The following is a 26,305-nucleotide window of genomic DNA, read 5'->3' as shown; positions in this document are numbered from 1 at the left end:
GGTGCTTCTGCTATGCTGCACACTGTTATCCATGCCTTCCATAAATGCACACATTTAATAACCTCAGCAACTCTCAGAAGTGGGTGCTCTTATCAGCCCCATTTTACGCCTGAGGAAACTTTCAATTTAAATAGAATTTTTGGAGCTTCCAAGAATTTCAAAGTTATCTAATTTTCCCAGACACTTATAATTTAGAGAGAGGCAGATGGCAGACTTTTGGAAAAGCATACACATACAAATATAGACATATGCATATATATGTAGATCTTACCATAATACAGATGGGCAAACTGACACTTAATGGGGTAAGGGTTACAGTAAATTGATCTGAGGAGCTGAGCTGAGGCCAAAACTTAAAATAATTTAATGGCACTATTTGCAATAGCCAAAAAGTAAAAACAACTCAAATGTCCATCAAAGGATGGATGGTCAAATAAAATGTGGCATTTGTTGTTACTGTTCAGTCGCTAAGTTGTGTCCAACTCTTTGTGACCCCATGGACTGCAGCACGCCAGGCTCCCCTGTTCTTCACTGTCGCCTAGAGTTTGCTGAAATTCATGTCCATTGAGTCAGTGATGCCATTTAATCAGTTCATCCTCTGCCACCTCCTTTTCCTTTTGCCTTCAATCTTTCCATCCAACCTGACTTAAAGCATCAGGGTCTTTTCCGACGAGTCAGCTCTTTGCATCTGGTGGCCAAAGTATTGGAGCTTTGGTTTCAGCAACAGTCCTTTCAATGTATATACAAACAATACTATTTGGCACCAAAAGGAATAAAATTCTGACATATGCCACATTGTGAGTGAATCGTGAAAACAGGATGCTAAGTGAAATATGCTCAGCACAAAAGGTCATGTGTTTCATGTTTCTATTTATAGGAAGTGATCAGAAAAGGCAAATCCACAGAGACAGAAAGCAGACAGGTGTTTGCCATGAGCTAAGGGGGAGGTAAGGTGAGTGTCTACTTAATGGAGCACAGAGTATCTTTTCAAGTTGGATTAGAAAGTTCTGGAACTAGATAGTGGTGATGATTACACAACACTGTCAATGTACTTAATACCATTAAACTGCACACTTTTAAATGGCTGAAATAATAAACTATGGGCTATGTGTATTTTATCACAATAAAAAAATGATTTAATGCCTTTCTCATTGTACCTGGGTAAAATCCAGATTCCTTATCTTGGTTTACAAGAACCTTCCAAATCTAGCCTCTCCACTTACACACTTTTGGTCTCTCTCAACTCCCACTACTTACTTTTCCCATCACACCCAGGCCTGGAGTGTGGCTGCTCCCTGCCGAGCCATGCGTCACCCTGCCGCATCTTTCATCCTTAAGGAAGCCCTGCCCAGAGCTTCACCCTTCCCCTCCATACTTTCTGTGCAAAGAGAAGAGCCACTTGTCCTTCAGGACTCAACTCAAGCACAGCCTCCTGGGATGCCTGCCACTGAGCTCCTCAGAGAAGTATCCCCTGTCGACACTTTTACATACCCTGCAGGTACCACTATCATGGTACTCATCACAGAGTATATTACTCATCATAATGTATGGTTTCAGACAAGAATGGAGCACTTAGTGCTGGTTGAAAATATAGGCTTTGGAGTCACTGGGCCACCATTCATATCATAATTCTACCTGCTGTGTGAAAGGGAAAAAATGTTAGTCGCTCAGTCATGTCGAACTCTTTGTGACTCCAAGGACTGTAGCCTGCCAGGTTCCCCCGTCCATGAGATTCTCCAGGCAAGAACACTGGAGTGGGTAGCCATTCCCTTCTCCAGGGGATCTTCCCAACCCAGGGATCAAACCCAGGTCTCCTGCATTGGCGAGTAGATTCTTTACCACTGAGCTGTGTGAGCATGGGCACATTATTTAACCACTTTGTGCCTCAGTCACTTCATTGGTAAAAAGAGGGCTAATAATAATGTTTGATGTGAGGATTAAACACAGAAATACACAGACAGCTGTGAGAACAGCGTCTTGTCCCTCCCAAGCATCCAGTAAACACTAGTGTCATTATTATCCCCTTTGTCATCCTCTTCCCTCTGCCCAGCACAGGACCTGCACACCAGCACGTGCCCAAGAAAGGTACATGTTAAAGGAAGTTAATGATCCAACTGCTCTGTTCCTCTCACTTTACTGATGGGGAAAATGGGGCTCAAACATGAAAGTGATTTGTCAGTCATGCAACCAAATGAAGGCAGAAGGGGATCAAGGACTTCCTGTGTCAAATCCTCACTAGGTCATGGCGAGGCAACATTCCATCATGTTTTCATGGACATGGGCCATCCACCTTACAAATCCAATCATGTAGCCCAAGTAAAACTGACCAACGAGAGAGAAGACAGTGGTAGCTCAAGACAGGGGTAGACTCAGCTGCCACCTCTCAGCACTTAATGACTTTCTTTGCTTCATAACAAGAGCTTGAAATATCAGCAGGCAAGCTATAAGAGAAAAAAATTACGCAGAATTTAACTGAGGGTCTGTGAGCCAGTCAGTGGGGCTCCCTCTCCTGGGGAGGATGATGCACGAGCTGTCGTAGATAAGACTTCAGTCGTGCATATGTAAGCGGAGCACAGAGAGCAGCGGGCACTCAGGGAGTCCCTTCTGCCACCACCAAATGGGAAACCTCATAGATCAAACCACAGAATAAATGAGGACATTAAGCCTTCAGAAACCCTGGGATTTGTACTTGATATGCCAAGATTCCTACTTAAACTGGCCCCTCCTTAAATGATTTCTGTTGTTGCTTTCAAAAGAAGTCGCTCTTTGGTCCTAAAGGTCTTCAGTGGGAGAGACTTTGTGCCATAGTTTTAAAAACTCACAGCGATATTTATGGAATCCTTAGCACATATGTGCCAAGTACTTAACACAGGGCTTCACTTATATGAACCCACTTAATCTTTATAAAAATCCTATAAGGTAAAACTATTATCAGCCCTGTTACATAAATGTTATGTGAACCAACAAGATGACATGCTAGGAGGTAGTGGATTTGGTGGTTAAACCAGGAATCTGGGTCCAGTTGAAGGAATGTAGTCATACAAACAAGGCTGTTGTCTTGCGGTGTCCTTGAGAGACTAAAGAGAAGCAAAACGGGAAGTTCTAACATCCACAGTGGTTCCTGACACCAATGGAATGCCCGAAGGTATGAGCCATCTTATTCCCTGAACTTGTAAGAGGCAGCTCCAAGAGCCCTCTGAGGAGCTGGCTGAAGAGTTAATAGCTATTTGATGGACACCCACCACTATATTACAAATGGGTGGGAGCAAAATAATGCAAATGAAGCCACAGGGGCAGAAAACCAGCCTTCCCAAGTGTATCCTGCCTGCATTGAAATGCCCTGGTTCTATCCCTGAACTTAATATTTCATGCAAAAGGCAACACTGAGATTACCACTCCAAGGAACCCAGGGGAGGACAATCAGGATGACAAATGGAACCCTCCCCCTTGTATCTCAGAAATGCCAAGAGGTGTGGGTGATGGGCTGAAATCCCTAAACAAACCAGAGGAGTGAGCCTGTGACTGAAGCTGATTAATGGACAGAGGGGCCCAGCCCTCACCTTTATTTACATTGCTTGGAGCACATAAACTCCAAGAAAATTTAGTGTTTTAATTTGGGCATCTGGCTTATGCTTTTCTTTTTCTTTTTTTCTTAAATCATTCTCGTCTATACTCACTGGAAAATAAGACTAAACTACAGACCCCATACCAGAGGGCTCCTCTGTTTCCCACTTGCCTGGTTCAGACTGTGAGTCCTTCCAGGGCAGAGACAGGAAGTGTTTATGGTACATAAGGGGTTTTGCTGGGAGCTGCAGCATGGACTGTGCATTCGTGTAGACACTGCATGAGGAGACTGTGGAGTCACGGGGCCAGGTATTGGACAGGAGGACACCACCACCAGTCTAGCCTGGGCTCTGCTACAAAGCGCTATGTGGCCTCAGTCAGCTCACTGCGCTTTCTGGCCTCCGTCTGTCCAACTGCAAAACAAAGCCCTGATGAGGTCCTCAACCTCCCTTCCAGGACAGCAGACACATTCTGTGATTCCATAACCCACAAGAGGGCTTTCTCTGGTACGACCACCTTCTTTCCATCCCAGGTTTTGAGGCTCTCTCCTCAACAGGGCTACGACAGAGCCACAGGCTTATATTATCTCTGCTTAAGCCAGGAAAGACAATATTCTCCAAATAAATAATCTATGCTGTTCTTTAAGGTGAATCTGATTGACTTTGGGATACTGTTAAAGGTCACAAGATGTGGAAACTCAGAAACAGGAGGACCTTCAGCCAGGTCTCCTCCAACGGGCTCATTTGGACTGAGCCAGTGCCCCAGCCCCAGCACAGCTTCCCAGAAAGCCTCTCTCAAGTCATGATGGAGGTGGGAGTGCTGGACCCTGGTCTCTACTCAGAGAGTCGGCTTTACAAATCAGGGCAGAGTCTGGAGCTTCCCTTTCTGTTACGTCTTAGTCTCAGGTACAGTTAGGGTTAGCATCGAGTCCTCTTTGTTGTCTGTTCGGTCTTTCCCCCATTGCTGTCTCCTCCTCGGGCTTCCAGCAAAAGGTGAGCACCTTACACATCCTAGTACCCCAGTGCCCAGCACCAGGCTTCATCAATCAGAAAGCGTGCCTCGCGGATGCTAACTGAGCAAACACAGCACAGCTCAGACCCACCCTGGGGCCTGCTGGGAGGCCGTACACCTACGCACATTTACCGCACGCAATCACGTGCCATGTTCTGGAGGACAAGGCAAGAGCCAAATGGTGTGCTAGGCTCTCTGATGCACCCTCTCCTGTGATCTTGAGGCTCTGGGGTGTTGAGGTTAGTGTTATCCCCAGGAGCAAACTGAGGGCTAGGCTGTAAAGCAGCTTGCCCACCACACACAGCTAATATGTGTTAGAAGAATAGGATATGCATCCAGGCGATGGACTCGAGATTTCTGTCCCACGCTATAAACTCTGAACTTACCTGTGTCTGCATCTTGGTTTGTTTAAACAAGTCATTACAGTGAAAGCCAGTGAGGCCCTTTCCTAGTCATTACTGTCTCTCAACTATCTCTGCATTATACCCAGATGACAGCATACTGTTGCCGCTAAACTTGTCTTCAATGGCCCATCTGAATGCAAAACAGAAGAAAGGGACGATCACATTTGTTATTCAGTCTATTTTTTCTCTGAAACTCTTTCTTTCTTTCTTTTTTCTTTTTTTTTGCCTTGACATGTTGTTATCTTAGTTTCCCCAACCAAGGATCAAACCCGGGGCCCCCTGAAGTGGAAGTGGAGAGTCTTAACCACTGGACCACAAAGGAACTCCCTTCTCTGGAACTTCTAAACCCAGTGTGGGAGTAGCTTTTCCAACAGGCCTGGCAGATGGTCATCTAGGCTCTAGTGATGACCACGTCCCTCTGGACAGCTCTCATCCCTAGCAAGGTTGGCCTTCTCTAACTGGAAACTTGACTCTCTCAAATGTTCCTTCATAAGTCCCAGGTGACCCACCAGCTAAATATTAACCAAATACAAAAGAAAAGAAATGAAAACCATTTACTGGGTCTTCCAGGTGATTTTAACTGCAGGTAATAAACCATTGTTAAAAGGAAGGTTTATAATGAGAGGATGCCTACTAGTTTAGGGTGTTTGCAGTGGAACCGTGAAATGATTTTGTAAATGCCATCTTCTCTAATAAACCTGAATGCTGCTGGAGAGATTAGGCCATTATCCAGTACTGGCATAAATGAGAAAATGATATGATGGATCACATGCTTGAGGGGTTTTAGGAATTAGCTGGAGATGGGGCAGGATGACGCTAGTTAGCGATGGCAGTTGGCCAATCAAATCATATTGCCTGAAATCTAGTTTAGGGCCAGTTCTGTTATTCTGACTATAACTGGTACTTTCCAATATTCATACCAGAAAGTCACTATAGAAATGTTTATCTAAATAAAGAAGAGTTTTCTTAAAGCCTAGGGCCCAAATCATATTTATCTGTTTGTGTCACAGTGAGGCAGAGTTTGAGGAATGGAAGAATACCTTAAAATCAGAAGACTCAAAGGCCTGGGGCAAAATTTTTCAAGACGCTTACCAAAAACACCTAACTGCACATAGCATTGCTGAGAATGGCATTGCACAGGGCTGAACACACATGTCCAGCAGATGGATTCTATAACTGCAGTTCTCAAGCTATGGGCCACAGAGACTCTGTGTGGCCGGAGAGAGTGACTTACAGGAAGTCCCAAATCCACATGTCTCCAATGTGCTGCCTGTGGTCAGAATGAATCATTTTTATTGCATATATGTACCATTATCTTTCAAATGCATGCAAATGCAGAAGAAGCAACACTTGATAATGCTGCTGAATTCAACACAGTCTTTTGCATTTATGTATTTTCTCAGAGAGATAGGCAAAAAATACAACACTAATATGTAGGGGCCAGAATTCACTGAAAATGCCCCACCACTCTCTCTCTCTCTCCAGCATTAAAGAGAGTATATGTGAAAACTGGGAAGGAACCACTGCACCACTGGGAATATGGATGACAAAACATTAAATCCAGATGTAAACTGAATAGCCATCCTGGCTAAAGTTTAAACCACTAAAAACTGGCCCCTGCATAATGTTAGAAGCACACATGCTCATGAGAGAAGTGATGATTTTGTCGATATTAGTTTGAGGTACATTATCTGTTTTCTCTGAACAACACCCACTACCTCAGCCTGCCAGCCTTTATGAGTTAAGACTTTCAGTCCTTAACCGTCCCTGTTCATTTATGTTGCAAATATCCCTATGATTTCTCATATGAACCATTTATGAATTCTGACCATGACCTCCAATACAAGTCTAGGTACACATGTGTTTAAAGGGCTGGAAAGCATACTCAGCAGGGCATCATAGGAAGCCTGGCTCCTTCCAGGAGAAAGATCTCTAAGAAACACAGAAATATCAAGAGAAAGACCTGGGATCTAGAAAAAACATCCAGTCTTGCCTTTGTGGGAGAGAAATCGACTGAAGAAAGGAAGAGAATTTCATTCAAAGGGAGGAGAATTCAGAGTTCAATATGCTATTAATAACGAAGAGTTCTATCTATTGAACCCCGAAGTCCACCAAGCTTCATGCCAGGTGCACTATGTGTTATTCTATTAACTCAGGGAGTAATTTTCCCCAGGAAAAAACACACTGGGCAACGTCTAAAGACTTTTTTGGTTATCACATTATAGGGGTACTACCAGCATCCAGTGATGGAGACCAGTGGGTGCATGTTCAGTCACTCGTAATGTCCAACTCTTTGTGACTCTATGGACTGTAGCCTGCCTGTCCATGGGATTTTCTCAGCAAGAATACTGAAGTGGGTTAGCATTTCTTCTTCTAGGGGATCTTCCCCACCCAGGGATCAAACCCACATCCCCTGCATCACAAGTGGATTCTTTTACCACTGAGTCACCAGGGAAGCCCGATATAGAGACTAGGGATGCTGAAAAATCAACCCACACAGCAAAGAATTTTCTGGCTCAGAATGTCAACAGTGCTGAGAAACTCTGCACTAAACCATTCTAATCACTCCCTAAAGGAGAAATTATCAGCCTCTTGTCACAGAGGTGAAAACCGAGAGCTGTAATGTCCCACAATCTGTTATATCTCCAGGACTTGGATCAGATCTGTTTCACGCCTTTAAGCCCACATGGGCTTCCCAGGTAGCGCTAGTGGTAAAGAATCTGCCTGCCAATGTAGGAGACATAAGAGACTCGGGTTCAAGCCCTGGGCTGGGAAGTTCCCCTGGAGAATGAAACAGGCAATCCACTCCAGTATTCTTGCCGGGAGAATCCCATGGACAGAGTCCCATGGTGGGCTACAGCCCATGGGGTTGCAAAGAGTTGGGTACGACTGAAGTGACTTAACACAGTACAAGCCCATATATCTGCTATATTATACTGAAGATGGAAATGATCTCATTTCATAAATAAGGAAACTGAGGCTCAGATGTCAAGTGTCTTGCCCTGTATCTCACTGTAACTGGTGGTTCTTTGTCTCTTCATGGTTCTTTTAAGGTCTGTGATGATGACTAAACACAAGTGACTTCACCTCTAACCATGAAGCTGCTAACAAATGTTTCTTTCTCTTGGCCATTAACTGTTACACCCCTAGTAATTAACTTTTTGTTTCTGCTCCTTTAGCCCTGTAATCTAGTGGTTTTATTGCTCACATCTAACTTGCTAGCTTAATCAATCATTATTAAGCTCCTTGTGTATGCTAAGCACTGTAAAGGTGCTGGATATAAATGGATCAGAAGGCACATGGAAGAGAACTACAAGTTCAAGAGGCTGACAAACTAGAGCCCAAAGGGTGCCTGCTTTTGTAAATAAAGTTTTATTGCAACACAACCACACCCATTAATTTGCCTATTATCTATGACTGCTTTCACATTACAGCAGCAGGTCTGAGGAATTATAATAGATATTCTTCATTCCGCAAAGACTATAATATTTACTACCTGGCCCTTGACAGAAAAAGCTTACTAGCTCCTATCCTAGATATTGTCACCTTGCTTATTTAACTTATATGCAGAATACATCATATGAAATGTTGGATTGGATGAGTCACAAACTGGAATCAAGATTGCTGGGAGAGATGTCAACAACCTCAGATATGCAGATGATATCATTCTAATGGCAGAAAGCGAAGAGGAACTAAAGAGCCTCTTGATGAGTGTGAAAAAGCTGACTTAAAACTCAACGTTCAAAAACTAAGATCATAGCATCTGGTCCCATCACTCAAGGCAAGTAGAAGGTGAAACAGTAGAAGCAGTGATAAATTTAGTTTTCTTGGGCTCTAAAATCACTGAGGCTGGTGACTGCAGCCATGAAATTAGAAGCTTGCTTCCTGGAAGGAAAGCTATGACAAACCTAGACAATGTATTAAAAAAGCAAAAATATCACTTTGCAAAGGTCTGCAGAGCCTAAACTATGTTTTTTCCAGTGGTCATATATGGATGTGAGAATTGGACCATAGAAAAGACTGAGCACCTAAGAATTGATGCTTTCAAATTGTGGTGCTGGAGAGTACTCTTGGGAGTCCCCTGGATTGCAAGATCAAACCAGTCAATCCCAGAGGAAACCAACCCTGAATGTTCACTGGAAGGACTGATGCTGAAGCTGAAGCTCCAATACTTTGGCCACCTGATGTGAACAGCCAACTCATCTGAAAAGACTCTGATAATGGGAAAGACTGAAGACAAAAGAAGAAGAGAGTGACAGAGGATGAGATGGTTGGATAGCATCACTGACTCAATGGACATGAACTTGAGCAAACTCCGAGAGATAGTGGAGGATAGAGGAGCCTGGTGTGCTGCAGTCCATGGGGTCTTAAAGAGTCAGACTCAGCTTAGCAACTGAACAGCAACAACAATCCTAGCTCTATCATTCAAGCCACAAGAGCAGGCAATGAAGTGAACTCTGAGCAGAATCAGGAAGTGCATTTTTTCATGTCCTGTGCAATATTATCTCTTGGCAGAGGTGGGAATCCTAAGTGTTTAATGCTAATACAAATCTAAAACTTAAAAGTACCAAAACATTTTGATCCTTAAAAATACTTTCTGCTTTTCTAGAGCCTACTATAAATAGATCTTCAAATGAAGTTCAAATGTATATTATTTCCATTTTGCTGTCAGAGGTTTGGGAAGCCTGTAGTGACTGTTCCTCATCACATTGAAATGAAACAGAGATCATACTCCCAGCCATTGCATTAGCTGCTTAGGTGTCAGTTAACCACAGTGGGCTGTCTGCTGAGCTTCAGAGGCTCCGGGCTGATCTTCTCCTCAGGTGCACAGCAAAAGACCCCATTCTAATTTCCCCTGAGTTTTCTGTCACACTGTTGGACTTTGGTCTGTGGATGAAATTCCACTGATCTGAGGACAAGATCCAGGCGTGAACTTGGAGCATCAGGAGGTTCCCCCAACTACCCGGTAGTTACAGCCACAGCAGAAGTAAGGACACGCACCTACACAACCAGCAGGTGGAGAATTTAAACCAACGTGCTTTGGTTAGTTGTTCATTCAAAGACTCTGACAAAAGAGACCCTGAAGATTTCACAGCATCACCCTGAAGGGACAGTGAAGAGAAAGAAATTAGGCAGATTTCCTGTGATGGCTACATCCTGCCCCGAACACTTGGAGAGAACACACACCCATGTGCTAAGGCCACAGGTCCCCTCACAGATGTGCTTCCCATATGCAAAAATTCTAAACAGTAGTCGTGTCAGGTGCAAAAAACTGTCCTCAATGTGGGAGTCATTCCCGGATCCAACTGATTAAGACAAGTAGGAGATTCCCCTGGTGCCAATCTGCTCTGGTTTACAGGTCCCTAAGCTCAATAAAGGACAGAAATGGTATGGACCTAACAGAAGCAGAAGATATTAAGAAGAGGTGGCAAGAATACACAGAAAGACTGTACAAAAAAGATCTTCATGACCCAGATAATCACAATGGTGTGATCACTCACCTGGAGCCAGACATCCTGGAATGTGGAATCAAGTGGGCCTTAGAAAGCATCACTACGAACAAAGTTAGTGGATGTGATGGAATTCCAGTTGAGCTATTTCAAATCCTGAAAGATGATACTGTGAAAGTGCTGCACTCAATATGCCAGCAAGTTTGGAAAACTCAGCAGTGGCCACAGGACTGGAAAAGGTCAGTTTTCATTCCAATCCCAAAGAAAGGCAATCCCAAAGAATGCTCAAACTACTGCACAATTGCACTCATCTCACACACTAGTAAAGTAATGCTCAAAATTCTCCACGCCAGGCTTCAGCAATACGCGAACTGAGAACTTCCAGCTGTGCAAGCTGGTTTTAGAAAAGGCAGAGGAACCAGAGATCAAATTGCCAATATCCGCTGGATCATCAAAAAAGCAAAAGAGTTCCAGAAAAACATCTATTTCTGCTTTATTGACTACACCAAAGCCTTCGACTATGTGGATCACAATAAACTGTGGAAAATTCTGAAGGAGATGGGAATACCAGACCACCTGACCTGCCTCTTCAGAAACCTGTATGCAGGTCAGGAAGCAACAGTTAGAACTGGACATGGAACAACAGACTGGTTCCAAATAGGAAAAGGAGTACGTCAAGGCTGTATATTGTCACCCTGCTTATTTAACTTATATGCAGACTACATCATGAGAAATGCTAGGCTGGAGGAGGCATAAGCTGGAATCAAGATTGCTGGGAGAAATATCAATAACCTCAGATATGCAGATGACACCACCCTTATGGCAGAAAGTGAAGAGGAACTAAAAGCCTCTTGATGAAAGTGAAAGAAGAGAGTGAAAAAGTTGGCTTAAAGCTTAACATTCAGAAAACTAAGATCATGGCATCTGGTCCCATCATTTCATGGGCAATAGATGGGGAGACAGTGGAAACAGTGTCAGACTTTATTTTTTTAGGCTCCAAAATCATTGCAGATGGTGACTGCAGCCATGAAATTAAAAGACTCTTACTTCCCTGCGCTGCCCAGACTAGCGAACAATACAGTCAAGATGGCTAAAGGTGATCCCAAAAAACCAAAGGGCAAGATGTCTGCTTATGCCTTCTTTGTGCAGACGTGCAGAGAGGAACATAAGAAGAAAAACCCAGAGGTCCCTGTCAATTTTGCTGAATTTTCCAAGAAATGCTCTGAGAGGTGGAAGACCATGTCCGGGAAAGAGAAGTCGAAATTTGATGAGATGGCAAAGGCGGATAAAGTGCGCTATGATCGGGAAATGAAGGATTATGGACCAGCTAAGGGAGGCAAGAAAAAGAAGGACCCTAATGCCCCCAAGAGACCACCGTCTGGATTTTTCCTATTTTGCTCTGAATTCCGTCCCAAGATCAAGTCTACAAACCCTGGCATCTCTATTGGAGATGTGGCGAAGAAACTGGGCGAGATGTGGAATAACTTAAGTGACAGTGAGAAGCAGCCATACATCAACAAGGCAGCAAAGCTGAAGGAGAAGTATGAGAAGGATGTTGCAGACTATAAGTCTAAAGGGAAGTTTGATGGCGCCAAGGGTCCTGCTAAAGTTGCCCGGAAAAAGGTGGAAGAGGAAGATGAAGAGGAGGAGGAGGAGGACGAGGAGGAGGAGGAGGAGGAAGAGGATGAATAAAAAAAAAACTGTTGATCTGTCTCCTTGTGAATACCTTAGAGTAGGGAGCACCTTGATTGACACACCTCTCACCCAAGACGTGTCTGTTGCCCTCATTAGGTTTAATCACCCGATTGGCTCATGATCATATCTTAGTCTCTCCACGTGCTCTAGCGTTGTAAGTGGTTTACATTAAGTGGCCATGGGTGTCTGGAGCACCTGGAAACTGTATCAAAGTTGTACATATTTCCAAACATTTTTAAAATGAAAAGGCTCTCGTGTTCTCCTCACTCTGTGCACTTTGCTGTTGGTGTGACAAGGCATTTAAAGATGTTTCTGGCATTTTTTTTTTTAATTTGTAAGGTGGTGTGTTAATTCTATGGTCATTGGCTAGAAATCCCGAGTTCTCAACTGTACATATCTATAGTTTGTAAAAAGAACAAAGCAACCGAGACACACTCTTGATGCTCCTTGCTTGGTGTGGAGGCTGTGTGGGGGCAATGCCTTCCGGAGGGGCCATAGCTCAGGGCGTGCACTGCGGGGCTGGACCTGTGGATACTGCAGTGGGCATCCATTTAGCTTCAGGTTGTCTTGTTTTTGTACATAGCAACATAGCATTCCGCTGCCATTCTTAGCTGTGGAAAGGGGAGGGGGGTCAGCAGGCATGAGAAGTGTTTTGGATCCTTTTTAGTTGAAGTGCGGTAGTTTTAAACTGTTGTTTTTTTTTTTTTTTTTTAAAAAACTGTAGAACTGTTCATTGTCAGCAAAGCCAAGAGCCACTGCACCAGTGAAAGTTCAAGAACCTTCTGTACTAAACACGATCTGCAATGTTCTGTTATTTTTTTTTGTATGTTTAGAATGTTGAAATGTTTTTGAAGTTAAATAAACAGTATTACGTTTAAAAAAAAAATAAAAAAATAGAAGACGCTTACTTCTTGGAAGGAAAGTTATGACCAACCTAGATAGCATATTAAAAAGCAGAGGCATGCCTTTGTCAACAAAGGTCCATCTGGTCAAGGCTATAGTTTTTCCAGTGGTCATGTATGGATGTAATAGTTGGACTGTGAAGAAAGCTGAGCACTGAAGAATTGATGCTTTCAACACCATTGTTGAAGAAGACTCTTGAGAGTCTCTTGGACTGCAAGGAGATCCAACCAGTCCATCCTAAAGGAGATCAGTCCTGGGTGTTCATTGGAAGGACTGATGCTGAGGCTGAAACTCCGATACTTTGGCCACCTCATGCGAAGAGTTGACTCGTTGGAAAAGACCCTGATGCTGGGAGGGATTGGGGGCAGAAGGAGAAGGGGATGACAGAGGATGAGATGGCTGGATGGCATCACCAAGTCCATGGGCATGAGTTTGAGTAAACTCCAGGAGTTTGTGATGGACAGGGAGGCCTGGCGTGTTGCGATTCATGGGGTCGCAAAGAGTCGGACACGACTGAGCGACTGAACTGAACTGAACTTCGTTAAGGGGGGCTGTGTGCTGTGCTTAGTCACTCAGTCGTGTCCGACTCTTTGAGACCCCATGGACTGTAGCCCGCCAGGCTCCTCTGTCCATGGGGATTCTCCTGGCAAGAATACTGAAGTGGGTTGCCATGCCCTTCTCCAAGGGATCTTCCCGACACAGGGATTGAACCCAGGTCTCCCACATTGCAGGTGGATTCTTTACTGCTGAGCCGCCAGGGAAGGCTTTAAGGGAGGCTAGAAGTAGAGAAAGTCCAAGCTACGGCCTGAAGAAGATAGGTCATTAAAAGCGAAATCAAATGGTTGTAACTCCCCACGGAGATGATGAAAGAACTCAATGTAAAAAAATAAGACTAAATCTGTAAAACTGATTGTCCTTTCACCATGGAAGGACACTGGACGTGGAAGCACAGAGTATGAGAGATGGTGTCACTATCCAGGACTTAAAAGACAGAGGGCCCGTGCTCAAGAGGGAGTGGCCAGGACTTCCCTCATGATCTAGTGGTTAAGAATCTGCCTGTCAATAAAGGGACACGGGTTTGATCCCAGGTCTGGGAAGATCCCACATGCCATGGGGCAACTAAGCCTGTGAGTTGCAACCACTGCAGCCTGCACGCCCTAGAGCCCACGCTGTGCAACAAGAGAACCCACCACGATGAGAAGCCTGTGCACCACAACTGGAGAGCAGTCCCTGCTCGCCGTAACTAGAGAAAATCTGCACACAGCAATGAAGACCCAGCACAATCAAAAGCAAACAAATAAATATTTTTAAAAGGGAGATAAAGGTCAAGGCAAGGTCAGATCTCACCCCATCAAACGTTCTGGAGCCGCCCTCTGTCACCACTGTGTAGTAACAGTGGGATCTTACAGTGGGAGAAACAGGAGAACTTGGCTCAATGACCAACTCAACAATCTTGAACAAATCAGCTTAAATCACTGTGCCTCAGTTTCCTTATTTGAGAACTAGATTGGTGTGTCTACTTTAATTCCATCCTACGGGCCAGCGGGTAGGATCCACAGAGTCAGTGCCTATGCAAGTCTTTGTATGCTGCAAAGATCTGGGTAGAGTAAACTCTAGTGTTTCCCTAGCAACTCCTGGGTGCAAAGGAAAACTACTGGGTAAATGCAGCAGAAGCCTGGAAAAAGGATTCTGAGCCTTGGCTTTGTGAATGGAGGATGCTATCCAGAGCTTGTGCTTTAGAGGCAAAGTAATAACACTGAAAGTGTTGAAGGATGGGTTTTGACTTATTCCATGGTGGAACGAGGGCTTCTGGTGGCTCAGCAGTAAAGAATCTTCCTGTAATGCAGGAGACTCAGGAGACCGGAGGTCTGAGCCCCAGGTTGGGAAGATCCCCTGGAGGAGGAAATGGCCACCTGCTTCAGTATTCTTACCTGGACAACCCCAGGGACAGAGAAGCCTAGCAGGCTACAGTCCACGGGATCACAAAGAGTCAGACACAAGTGAGCAACTAGAGCACGCACGCATGGTGGGATCAACCCATGTGTCAACCAGCTGAGTTCTAACAAGGTTCTGTTCTACTGGTTGATGATAATGACCCACGCTGTAGAAAAGCCAACCAGGGATTATGCTCCTTCCTCAGAGGACATCTATTAAGACTTAAACGTGCCTCCTTGCAGGGCTACCTGGTACCAAGTCAAACTGTGAACAGAGCAATCACAGCATGTCTGCTAGCCAACGGGCTGACAGTCTCCACAAAATGACCTTTCTGTTGATTCTCAAATCTAAGATGTGTCAAAAGATAGTCCCATTTTTTTTCTCACTTCATATAGTAAACCTTGTAGGAACAGGCAAAGCAATCCACTTGGTGAATGCATTAATTAAGATAATCAATATACATATAATCACAGGTCAGTTCTCCTCAGCCATCATTCATCAAGCTCTATGGTACCACAATTGCAGTCTCCGGGGTCAGTATCAAATTTCTAGATTTCATACCTTGCTATCTTCAGGAAATAGTGAACACAGAATTTCAAAGTGGCAAAAATGATGGGGAAAGGGTGACCTAAACCCCACTGTGTTCCAAATTGCACTAACTGAATTAAAGACACCATCCTCAGTGGTTTTAAAAAAAATTCAACCTAATCAAGGAAAGTGAGCTACGCTGCAGCAGACAAGAAGCCCCAGTCTTGACCAGGAAGATAATACAGGGGGTGAGCAGAGCTACACCTACATTGAAATTCATCTCTTTTGGAGGAAAAAACAACTATTATTCAAGATCTAAACCCTGTGTCACTCACATCTTCCTTCTTTGCAGGAGAAAGTCTCAGCCAGGAGCTATTCTCTGTAGGATCCAATCCCAATCTACCCCCAAAGTTGCACTTTTTAATAATCTCTCATGGTCAGTTTAACCTTAGTAGGCAAATCAATATATTTTCCCAGCATGCTTTTATTACACATTGCTACTGTCATGGACATCTGTGAAGCCTTCTCTATTTGTCACTCCATCATCTATTTTCCCATTACACCTGTCTAGACCTTTATTATAAAATGTAATTATATTTCCATGTCAGTCACACCTACTAAACTATGACTGCCAGGATAGCTTGCTCCATATCTTATTAAATCTCTGGTCCTTGAACCTGTGTACCTAATCTCTCAAAATAGATGGAGACAGAGAGAAGAGAAGGGGAAAAGAAGAAAAGGAAAAAGAAGGGGAGTGGGTAAGTAGCTCTGTAGGCAAAAAAGACAAAACCATACTCCTGGCGTCTCCTTGTGCTGCTTGCCTGGTACCTTGATATTTTGTTGTAGAGAAGCAGGTGGGCTCCAGGGTCAGCCGAACCTGTATTTCAATCCCGCAGATGACCAAGGTCCAGAGTGTGGAAAAACAATGAAACAGTTCTGAGCCTCAATTTGTTCATTTGTAGAATGGAGATGAGAACATTACCCAACTTACAGTGATAGGAAAGTAGATGAAACAGTGTTATCAATCACACTGCACACAGTCTGGGAGAGTCAGGAAAAAAGTCTCAACAGATGCAGGCTATTGCTATCACTGTGCTCTTGGATGACCTCCAAGGTCTCTGCAGCTCCCCAGGTCTGCTCCTGGAACATCCCTTTTCTCAATATGAGTCAAGCCCCTGTTAAGAAGGTCCGGGGTTCACTGTCCCCTTTCCCAAACAGTTCAGTCCTCTCTGTGACTCTCTGCAGCCTAAGCCCAGCAGCCAGGCAGAGAGAAGGAAGATCCTTACATTTGAACACAGCTCTGCCACTGAGCTGCCCTGTTACCTCTGGCCAGATACCTTTCTGGCTACAGACTCCATAGCAGTGACAAAGCATATTTTGTTCTGTGGAGCTCTAAGGATTTATGATGAACGACTTAATCTCAGACATGCAAATCCTAACTACAACTACCATGATGCCAGCTTTAGAACAAAGATTATTTCTTGGGCAGGAATGGGAAAAACTATGTAAAGTTGAACACCATCCTAGCTGGGACAGCAGGCAATCTCTGGAGTCACATTTACTTGGGTTCATCTACTAGTTCTGCCACTTGCTAGCTTGGTGACCCTGGGAAAGTCACATAACCTTTCTGGGCGTCAACTTTCTCATGTGTAAGGTGGCAAACCCAGTACTCACCTTGGAAGGCAGTTTAAAAGATGAATTGAGAGAATACAGAAAAAGTGTTTAGAACATGTTAGTGTTGACATGTGTCAAATAAAGACTCAATTAAAACCATGTGTCATTAAACCTAGACAGTATATTAAAAAGCAGAGACATCACTTTGCTGATAAAGGTCTGTATCGTCAAACCTATGATTTTTCCAGTAGTCATATCCAGATGTGAGAGCTGGACCCTAAAGAAGGATGAGCGCCGAAGAATGGGTGCTTTCAAACTGTAGTGCTGGAGAAGACTCTTGAGAGTCCCTTGGACTGCAAGGAGATCAAACCAGTCAATCTTAAAGGAAATCAATCCTGAATATTTACTGGAAGGACTGATGCTGAAGCTCCAATACTTTGGCCACCTGATGTGAAGAGCTGACTCACTGGAAAAGACCCTGATGCTGGGAAAGACTGAATGAAAAAAGGAGAAGAGGGCAGTAGAGGATGAGATGGTTAGACAGCATCACTGACTCAATGGACAAGAATTTGAGCAAACTCTGGGAGACAGTGAAGGACAGGGGGGCCTGGAGTGCTTCAGTCCATGGGGACACAAAGAGTCAGACATGACTGAGCAACTGGACAATAACAATCATTAAACCAATGAGCTTCATGTAAAAACATGACAAAGTCTGCACATTCTGTAACTCAGTAATTGAGCATTCATTCATTCATTCACTCAATAATCACTTACTGAGCTCTTGCTCTGTGCCAGGCACTGTTCTAGGTGCTGCAAAAGGAGCAGAAAACAAAGCAGATGAAAGGCTCTGCTCTTACTGAGTTACCGTTCTAAGATTCACAACTGGGGCCTCCTTTAGTCAGTGGCATAAAAAATGGTTTTCAGCCAGGGATGATGTGGTTCCCAGGGGATATCTGGCAATATCTGGAGACATTGTGCATTGTCACAACTGGTGTGTGGGAGGTCTACTGACATCTGTTGGGCAGAGGACAGGGATGCTGCTAAATACCCTACAGAGCACACAATGTCCCTCCAACAAAGAATTATCCTGACCCAAATGACAACAATGCCAAGACTGGGAAACCCTAGCATAAAGGAATCTGTGAGGAGTTATAAGTCGTTTGTTGGGCATGGTCCTGGGCCATTGGAGACTACTGAGGTCACTAGGAGAGAACCTAGGAAAGGAAAATGTATGACTAGGAGGGAGAAAAATAAGACTGCAGGATGCCAGTCTTGCCTGGAATCATCCTTCCCAAGAGAGAAAGCATACAAAGTCTAGGGAGTAGGAGGCCCCAATCCCTGGATAAAGTTGGTTCTTTTCATTGGTGACAAGTGACTCTTGGGTTGCTAACCTTGCAAGTAGGTCTTGAACACCCAGTGTCTTGTGATGTACCCAAGAGGTGAGCTCCGACAACCATAATGAAGTGCCAAAGGTGAGTGTAAAGTAATAGCTCTGGACGCACCTTCCTTTAGAGGGTACTATGTTCTTAATGATTCATATTACTTCTTAATGATACACATCACATACTTCAAACAATCTGTAGAGCTGAGACAATATTGGGAATGGAGGTTCTTTATGTCCCCTTTGCTCCAGCGTTTGCTCTGGTGGAAGAGGAAAGGCTGGGGGGAGCTGGGCAGGTGGCTGCCCCTCCCATTTCTCTCCATCCTCCCAGCCTGACTCCCCATCACAGAAGGTGCAGAGGCCTTGGGGGCACTTTGCTTGCAGACCTGCCTGTAACAAGCTCCATCTGAGCTCTTGTGCTAGGGTCTCAGTTCATCAGAGGGATAGAGGGGACAGGGGCTTTTCATAAGTGTGACCCAAAGGCCCAGCAAGGCCAAGTCAACAAAGACACTAAAACAAATTAAGAACCCATGATGTCCCATCACACAGAAGCCACCTGCTCTAACAGTTGTTCTTGCCAAACTCATTAAAACTATATTCAGCATCTTTCATGTTTCCAGCAGCTTAGGATTCCAAGGGAGAAGCATGTCTACAGTGCACAGCCTTGAGTCTGCCACCTAGATCTGAGGTGCATCAAACCAGAAAGGATGTTACAGACTCATTCAACCACATGGGGAGGAAGAAAAGATTCCTTTCCCTGGATTCCCTCCAGCTTCTTCATAGTCAAGATGGGCCTGGTAGGGGACCTTGAGGATGATGACATGGGCCAGCAGGATGCTAACCTGTCCTGAGTTGTCAGGTATCATCTGCCACAATAGATGGTCACTCTCTTGGGTTGGGAAGATCCCCTGGGGAAGGAAACAGTAACTCACTCCAATAATTTTGCCTGGGAAATCCCATGGACAGAGGAGCCTGGTGGGCTACAGTCTGTGGGGTCGCAAAGAGTTGGACATGACTGAGCACACAGACACACACACGCGCTCCTGGCTTCAGAGAAGCTGTGTTTTCCTAAACGATTCTGCCTGAAGTTTCTTTGCCTGCATTTCAGACGACTAGGACATTGCAATGACTGCTGGTGGTGGCGCCCCTTGTCATCCCATGTGTTACTCACCCTAATATCCAGCCCAAACAGTATGGACTCATTTTCATTTACAAGATCACTTAAAAACCCATTCCTTGGCCTCAGCAGGCAGAACAAGTTCCACTCTTGCCTAATAGATGGCAGGGGGTGAGCTGCCAAGCACTAATGCTCACACAAACCCATACTGGAAAAAGTCTGAAAAACACTGAGAAATTCATGTGGATTTCACTTACCTTTGCTACATAACTCAGGAATAAATATAAATGAAATATGCAATGAATATGGCCAGGACCCCAGGCTCGACCTTCTGGGCCCCATATGACTTGCACGGTGAGCCGGCAGCATTCCAACGAGCATGCCCCACCTGCCAAGTCCATCTGCTACAAGCTCACTGGCAGCCAGGAAGTCACAAATTATAACCTACAGGATTCCTCAAAAGTGCCAGCAGTCTTGGGGAGTAGAGAGGGTGAAGGTGTGGGGAGAGCATGCTGTGTCTTACATGGGGAGGATGTGTGATTAGGCTCCTATTGTAAAAATCAGATTGGCTCAGACTTAGGATCAAAAAAGCTTTGAAAAACCTCAGTCAAACCTGAAATTCTGGAAGCATGAAATTAACCAGAACCAGAAACTTCACTTCAGGGGTCTTCCGGGCATTTTCCAAAGACAGTACAAAGATAGTAAATACTAGCCAATCAATAACTAATTTCATTCACACTGTACTGATCTGTACATAATCTCTTGGTGACCATGCATGGTGATTTTCAGGAAGAATTTTGAAATCCCATCTCATGACAGCCTACCATATTAGGAAAAGACAGACAAGTCTCTTACAGCCCATGGATATGACTGGAGAAACCAAGGCATAGGTTCTGGATGAGCTCTGTAACTTAGGGGTGAGCCAAGAGAAGTCCCCAAGATTCTACTGCACTTAGTCTCATTCTCTCTACCACATGAAAATTCTCTTTTTCAAAAAAGATAAAAGTCTACTTGAGAAAACAAGAGTACACAGAGGCAGAATGAAGTGGAAAGGGGTTGCCAAAAGAGAGCTCATTTTGCAAAGCAACAGTGTCTAGCGTCTCCGCAGACTATTCACACATTCAGTTCGGTCCCAAGGTAATTTATGCTTCACCAAAGGGTTTCCAGTGTTATCAAAATGCTAGATAAGAGCCATCAGACCTGAAGTCACAGTCTATTTTAATGCCTAGGGGGGAAAAAAAAAAAACTTGCATCTATTTATGGAAATTTACAAAGGTGTAAGAAAATGACCCTTTTCCCCCTCCTAATCTAACAGATGCAGTAGACAGTAAGCCCTCAACACCCACGAAAGATGCTATGAACATTTCCACTTACAGAGGCATATAAATACAACCATTTCCTTAAAAAACACACAAATCATGGCAGTAGGTATGCATCCTACTGAGCATAGGTATTTTATGTTATATACAGTTAAACACCTATTTGCATCGGGTACAGTGGAGCTTAATTGTTTTATTCTATGCATAGCAAAGCAATCAATTGAATCTAATATTAGCCATTCATCAGATAAAACATTTTCAGAGAAACAAACTGCTATATTTTCCCCTCAAAGAACAGCAAGCATTTTAAACACATTTCCCAGAGATGTTACGCTGAGGAAAACAGCTTAGAAATGTTACTTTAAACAAATCCGTTCTCTGGCTACCAACAACAAGACAAATTGGAACAAATGCTTGGCTCTGTTCTTTCCAAGCCTCCTTCTGTCCACCTGTCAAAGGCAGTCGTGACCTCACCAACCCAAGAGGCAGCTTTGGAGCCTTGGGAAGAGCCACCCTGCACGGATGCCCTGTGCTCCGCATGCCAGCATCCTCATTAGGGATTATCCGACTCACTTGAAGCTGGGAGAGAGAAGATGGGCTGGCTGCCAAGCGTTCTTTCAACACAGATTCTGAAAGAAGATCCTGCAAAGTGTCGAAAGCCCAGATTTTCAGCAGTTCACTTTCCAGACTCCGTTACGTAGCAACCATGCCCGCTCACAGAGGGTACCAACCAAGGTAATATTTTGTTTAAATGACACACTGCATTAACTCTCTAGGAAAACCCAAGTTTTCTTCATCGACTTACCTCCTGTCAGATATCCTCACTGGGACAAAACATACACTGGTGGATTGGTGAGCTTATTTAATTCATCAAAAATAAAATTTTAACAAAAGTATCTGGAAATGGATCAAACAGTTTCTCAGCAGGGAGAGCAAAAGATGACTCTTCTTTGTAACCATTTTTGCTAATATTATTAAAAGGACATCAACATGCATTTCATATGTGCATAATGCCCTTTAGTTAAAAGATAACTTATACAGTTGCATGATAGAGGAAGAGAAGGTTGGATGGCATCACTGACTCGATGGACAGGAGTTTGAGCAAGCTCCAGGAGATGGTGAAGGACAGGGAAGCCTGACGTGCTGCTCTGCATGGGGTCTCAAAGAGTCAGACACGACTGAGCGGCTGAAACACTTGAATTTTGAAAGATACTCATTTTATTCAAATCCGTGATTTGAAAAGTGATAACTCAACAACAGTAAATACTCATGCGCTTTGAGCCCATCGACTTGCACCAACACAGACAAAATTAGAACAGAAGACTAATTTGGAAGAACAGTGAGGAATCCCCAAGAACTGAGCTTCTGTGAGCCTTCCTGGAGGTTTGTTACAAAGAAGCATAAGAAAGCCAGTCAACCATACTTTGAAATCAACCCAAGAGAGCCCAGCGTTTCCCTTTAGGAATAGGTGAGCACTAGCAGAAGACACTACCAGACACCTCTGCAGAAGGTTTCTGTTCCAGCAGACTGCTGCCACATGTCATGAGAACACAAAGCAAAACAAAATAAAAACAAACCCCAAAACACTCACAGAGGCTAAATAATGCAAAAGTACTGTATGAAGGAATGGTTACTATATATAAGTAAATGATGCCCCACTGAATGTATATGGGGGTCTTGTTTTCTTTTCAACCATCACATCAGTTTAAATTGACATCAATTTAGAGGGCTATGTGGCCAACCATTAAGCTGAGTTAAAATCTTCAACATTTTATTTTCTGATTATAAAATCATTAAACTCTCCCAGCAAAGGTTTTGAAAAATACCAATGGTACACAGATGAAAAATCAAAACCATCCTTCCTCCAGCCACCCACAGAGCCCCTGGCCTGGGGAGGCACACGTCTCAGAATATGAGGAAACAGCCGGTTTTGTGTGTTTTTAGGAATATCAAGAGATCCAAAAGCCACTTCCACTTCCACAGCCTTGTGCATTTTTGTAGGGAAAAAAGAAAAAGGAAACAGTCCCTGACTGCTCCACTACAACAATTTAACCATCAGCTAAGTATCACAGTTTTCAAGTCGAGTTTATAGATCACTGTGGCCCGACCTCCTTAGCGTGCTCAGACTGCACTAGACCCAGGACTCAGATAAAAGCCACTTAACTTTTCCTCGGCTGAGAAAGGGGCGGATGGTGGGAAATAAACCAGCATTGTTCAGTCTGCTTTACCACAGCTTTTGATTCTCAGCAAAATGCCAGTTCTCTGCTATTTTTTAAGGCTGGAAGCATCCGTGCTGATAAAAAGTAAAGCCTGACCATGGAGTCTAACTTCTCTGTTTTTGCCCAGGTGCCAGGAGAGAGCATCTTCCACACACAATGACATAACAAGGGATAAATGACAGAATAACCAGATACCCACCTTGAAAACTGTGAACCATTCTCACAACACCTTCCCACCATGACGTCATGCTACTTTGGTACCAAATTATTGCCCCGATTCCTAAGAATCCTGACAGACTCCGGAAGTACCAAGTTAAGATCTGAGTTGACCATAAACTGCTAATGTTCAAGCTTAACATATCACACCAAAAAAAAAAAAAAAAAAAGGCATGCCTACTGCAGGAAGGTAAGGAAGAAACAGAAGCTGACAGAGGGAAGGCATTCCTATGAAACCAGACTCGCTCGCTCGCTCTCAACACTTAGGAGAAGCCTTTGAAATAACAACAAAACCAGAAAATCCTTCTGGGCCACTGGTACCTCATACTTCATTAAGTGACATATTTACACAAGTGACCCTCCTAGACTGGATTTTTTTTTTTTTTGGTCACATCCAGGATTTCAGTAATTTAGTTTGCAATCAAATGATATTAATAATCAGTGACAACTTTTCTTAAAGGGCAATTAGACAAAAAAAGGGGAAAAATCCTGAAAATCCATTCTGCACTTCTAATTTACAGAAAACAAACAGTATGGATTTTTTTTTTTTATGCTTCCTCCATCTTCAACCCTTGTATGAGGGTTTCAGAGCTTCATCACTGTCAGTGTCAACACAGACTGTCCTTTTCCCCCTTCTCCTCCTAACTGCAAAGAGTCCCTTCAAGCAGCAGCTACCTGGAAACCCACCATCTACGACGCCTTCATTTCGCCAGGAGCCCATCACTCAGCCTTTGAGGGCTAAGATTTCCCCCTGGAAAGTGCTCTCAGTGTTTATATTTGCTGGAAATTTAAACTCCCTGCTGAGCACGGCATCTACTGTTGCATTGATATAATTCCACTGCCTGCGCGATCTCAAACGGGGAGAAAATAAAGTCCAGATGCAATCGAGACAAGGGATTTGGCATCCGTGGAGAAAAGTCCAATCCTCTACCCCAAACGCGGCAGCAGAGCCTGGCGCTCCCTCTCGGGCATTCGTTCCAAGGAAAGGAGCCTCCGGAACTGGGGGGGAAGCTGTGGCATTCACCCCTGCAAAGGCCCGAGCATGAAAAGTTTGCCCACGGAGCTGGGGGCTGAGTATCATCTAAAGGGCACTTTCTGCTGCCGGGGCGCGGTGGGGGGTGGGGGGGGGGGACCCGCCGGCTGCGCCTAGCTTGCGCTGGCCGGGGCCGGCGTGACCGTGTGAACCCGGGCACGCTGCGCCCGGGTTTTCGTTAATGACAGCAGACTGCAACTCCCAGCAGGGGAGCAGTACCGGCCACCGCCGGGCGGAAAGGGTTGCAAGCCACAATGCAAGGCGGTTTCGCCGCGGGCGTGGGGGTGCAACGAGTCCCCGGGCACCTCCGGGTCCGGTCCGGGTCCGGCTCGCTCGCCTCTCCTCCGACCCGGGCGCCAGGCGATCCCTACCTTGCGCGCTGTGCTGGTGGTTCTCCATGTTCGCCGCCGCCGCCGAGTCCGCCGCCGCCGAGGCGCTGGCCGCCGCTCCCGGGCCCGGGCCGGGGCCGCCGCCGCCGCTCAATTCCGCCAGTCTCCGGTTGGTGGCCGTGAGTTCGGCTCGCAGGTTGGTCACCTCCTGGCTGGCCGACTGGACCGCCCCATCGATGCGGAGCGCGAGCTGCTTATTGTCTTCCATCATGCTCAGGATTTTGGCCTGGGGGCGAGAGAGGTGACAAAGAGCTGCATGATGCGCGGGGGTTGGGGGGCGCGCGGCCGGGCACCCCCGGCTCTACCTGTTGGGTCCCCAGCGGCCCGGCTTCCCCGAGCCCCGACCCCCAGGAACCGGCAGCGCCGGCTCCTCCGGCACAGGAATGACAGCGGCGCTTCCAGCCTGAGCCGCGGCGGAGCGAGGCGGAGGGTTGGGGAGGGGGGAAGGGGGGAGGAGAAAGAGGAGGAGGAGCAGAGATCGCCGAGACCCCGGCGCGGAGAGCGACTCGGAGAAGGACACCGCGCGCCGCCAGGCACTCTTTCAATGGAGCCTACCATTCGCCGCGCGCTCGGGAGGGGGCAGGGACCCGGGGCGGGGGCGCTGCCTCGGCCTCCGGCGCCCCCCACCTCCGGGACACACCCCCACGTGGGGCGTGTGCGGCAGGCGGTGGCCCAGCGTGGGCCGAGGTGGCGCCCCTGGCCAGGGGTGGGGGGGCGCCTGCTCCCAGGCCCGCTCTCGGTCCCCTCCCTGGAGCGGTGGGGCGGCCCCCGCCCTGGCGAACTCGCGCCTAGCGCGGGTGCAGGGACTGGGGAGGAGGTGGGTGCTTGGGAGAGAGGGGTGCTCGGAAGAGGGGCCCCGGAGGGGAGCGGAGATGGAGCTCCGGGGGAGGGGGCTGCTTGCCCGCGCTCTGGAGTGGAGTTCTTGCTTAGCTGTTTCCTTCAAATGCGGTTAGGAATGTTCAGCGGGGAACTGGGCTACTGCCCCGCGTGCCTCTCACTGTCCACCCCCACCCTACTCCACCCCACTCCACCTTCACCTTCAGCGCCCCAACCTGTGTTGTCTCCCCTTCCTCCGAAGGATCGCCCTTTTCTTCCCCAGGGTGGATCACTGGCGCTGTGGCCTCCCCACCGCCCGGAACTGGTGGGTGCACAGATCGGTGGCCTTAGCCAGTCTTAGGCTTCTTAGCTGGGCTAGATATTGGGGGGCAAAAGGAATTCGGCCAGGAGAGAAGTCTGGAAGGCTCCATGGGGCTTCCCTCTTCCTCCCCCTGCTAGGAGTGTGGAGGCCCCGCTGCCTCAGTTTACCTCGCTCCTTCTTCCTGGGCCAACAGAGGTAACCTTAAAGTTGATACACCCATCAAGTGCCTCTTTCTCCAGGAGCACAGGCTTTGCATTTTTCACTGGGGCCCTGGATTCCAGCCACCAGACCTTGTTACCATAGCAAGCTTCATTCCATGCAAATAGGACCATTTAAAACAGTCAGTGTAACCCGGAACAACCGGACAAGCTCGCAGCACCATTCCAGCT

The 26,305-nt window shown here is 45.8% G+C and overlaps 2 protein-coding genes across 6 annotated transcripts in view; one reads left to right on the top strand and one right to left on the bottom strand.

Moving 5' to 3' along the window:
- Positions 1–26,305, bottom strand: part of KAZN (kazrin, periplakin interacting protein) — a 1,309,273-nt gene that overhangs the window by 488,848 nt on the left and 794,120 nt on the right. For 4 of the 5 annotated variants that reach the window (XM_070474078.1, XM_070474075.1, XM_070474076.1 and 1 more), the window contains exon 3: positions 24,761–25,004. In XM_070474078.1, the coding sequence (XP_070330179.1) occupies positions 24,761–25,004 (244 nt within the window). Of the gene's footprint in view, positions 1–24,760; positions 25,005–25,333; positions 25,507–26,305 lie in introns of those variants that run through there. The other variant, XM_070474077.1, reaches the window with a different exon arrangement.
- Positions 11,485–12,390, top strand: LOC110139849 (high mobility group protein B3). Its single transcript, XM_070474081.1, has one exon. It carries the CDS (start codon positions 11,516–11,518, stop codon positions 12,119–12,121), a length of 606 nt encoding a protein of 201 aa, XP_070330182.1. The 5' UTR covers positions 11,485–11,515; the 3' UTR covers positions 12,122–12,390.

Source organism: Odocoileus virginianus, chromosome 11 (assembly GCF_023699985.2).
Source record: "Odocoileus virginianus isolate 20LAN1187 ecotype Illinois chromosome 11, Ovbor_1.2, whole genome shotgun sequence".
Lineage (NCBI taxonomy): Eukaryota > Metazoa > Chordata > Mammalia > Artiodactyla > Cervidae > Odocoileus > Odocoileus virginianus.
The sequence above is the reverse complement of the archived record's forward strand: the minus strand, read 5'-3'. Positions and strand labels throughout refer to the sequence as shown.

Coding starts and splice junctions, on each gene's coding strand:
- LOC110139849 (XM_070474081.1), top strand. CDS start 11,516: ATGGCTAAAGGTGATCCCAAAAAACCAAAGGGCAAGATGTCTGCTTAT.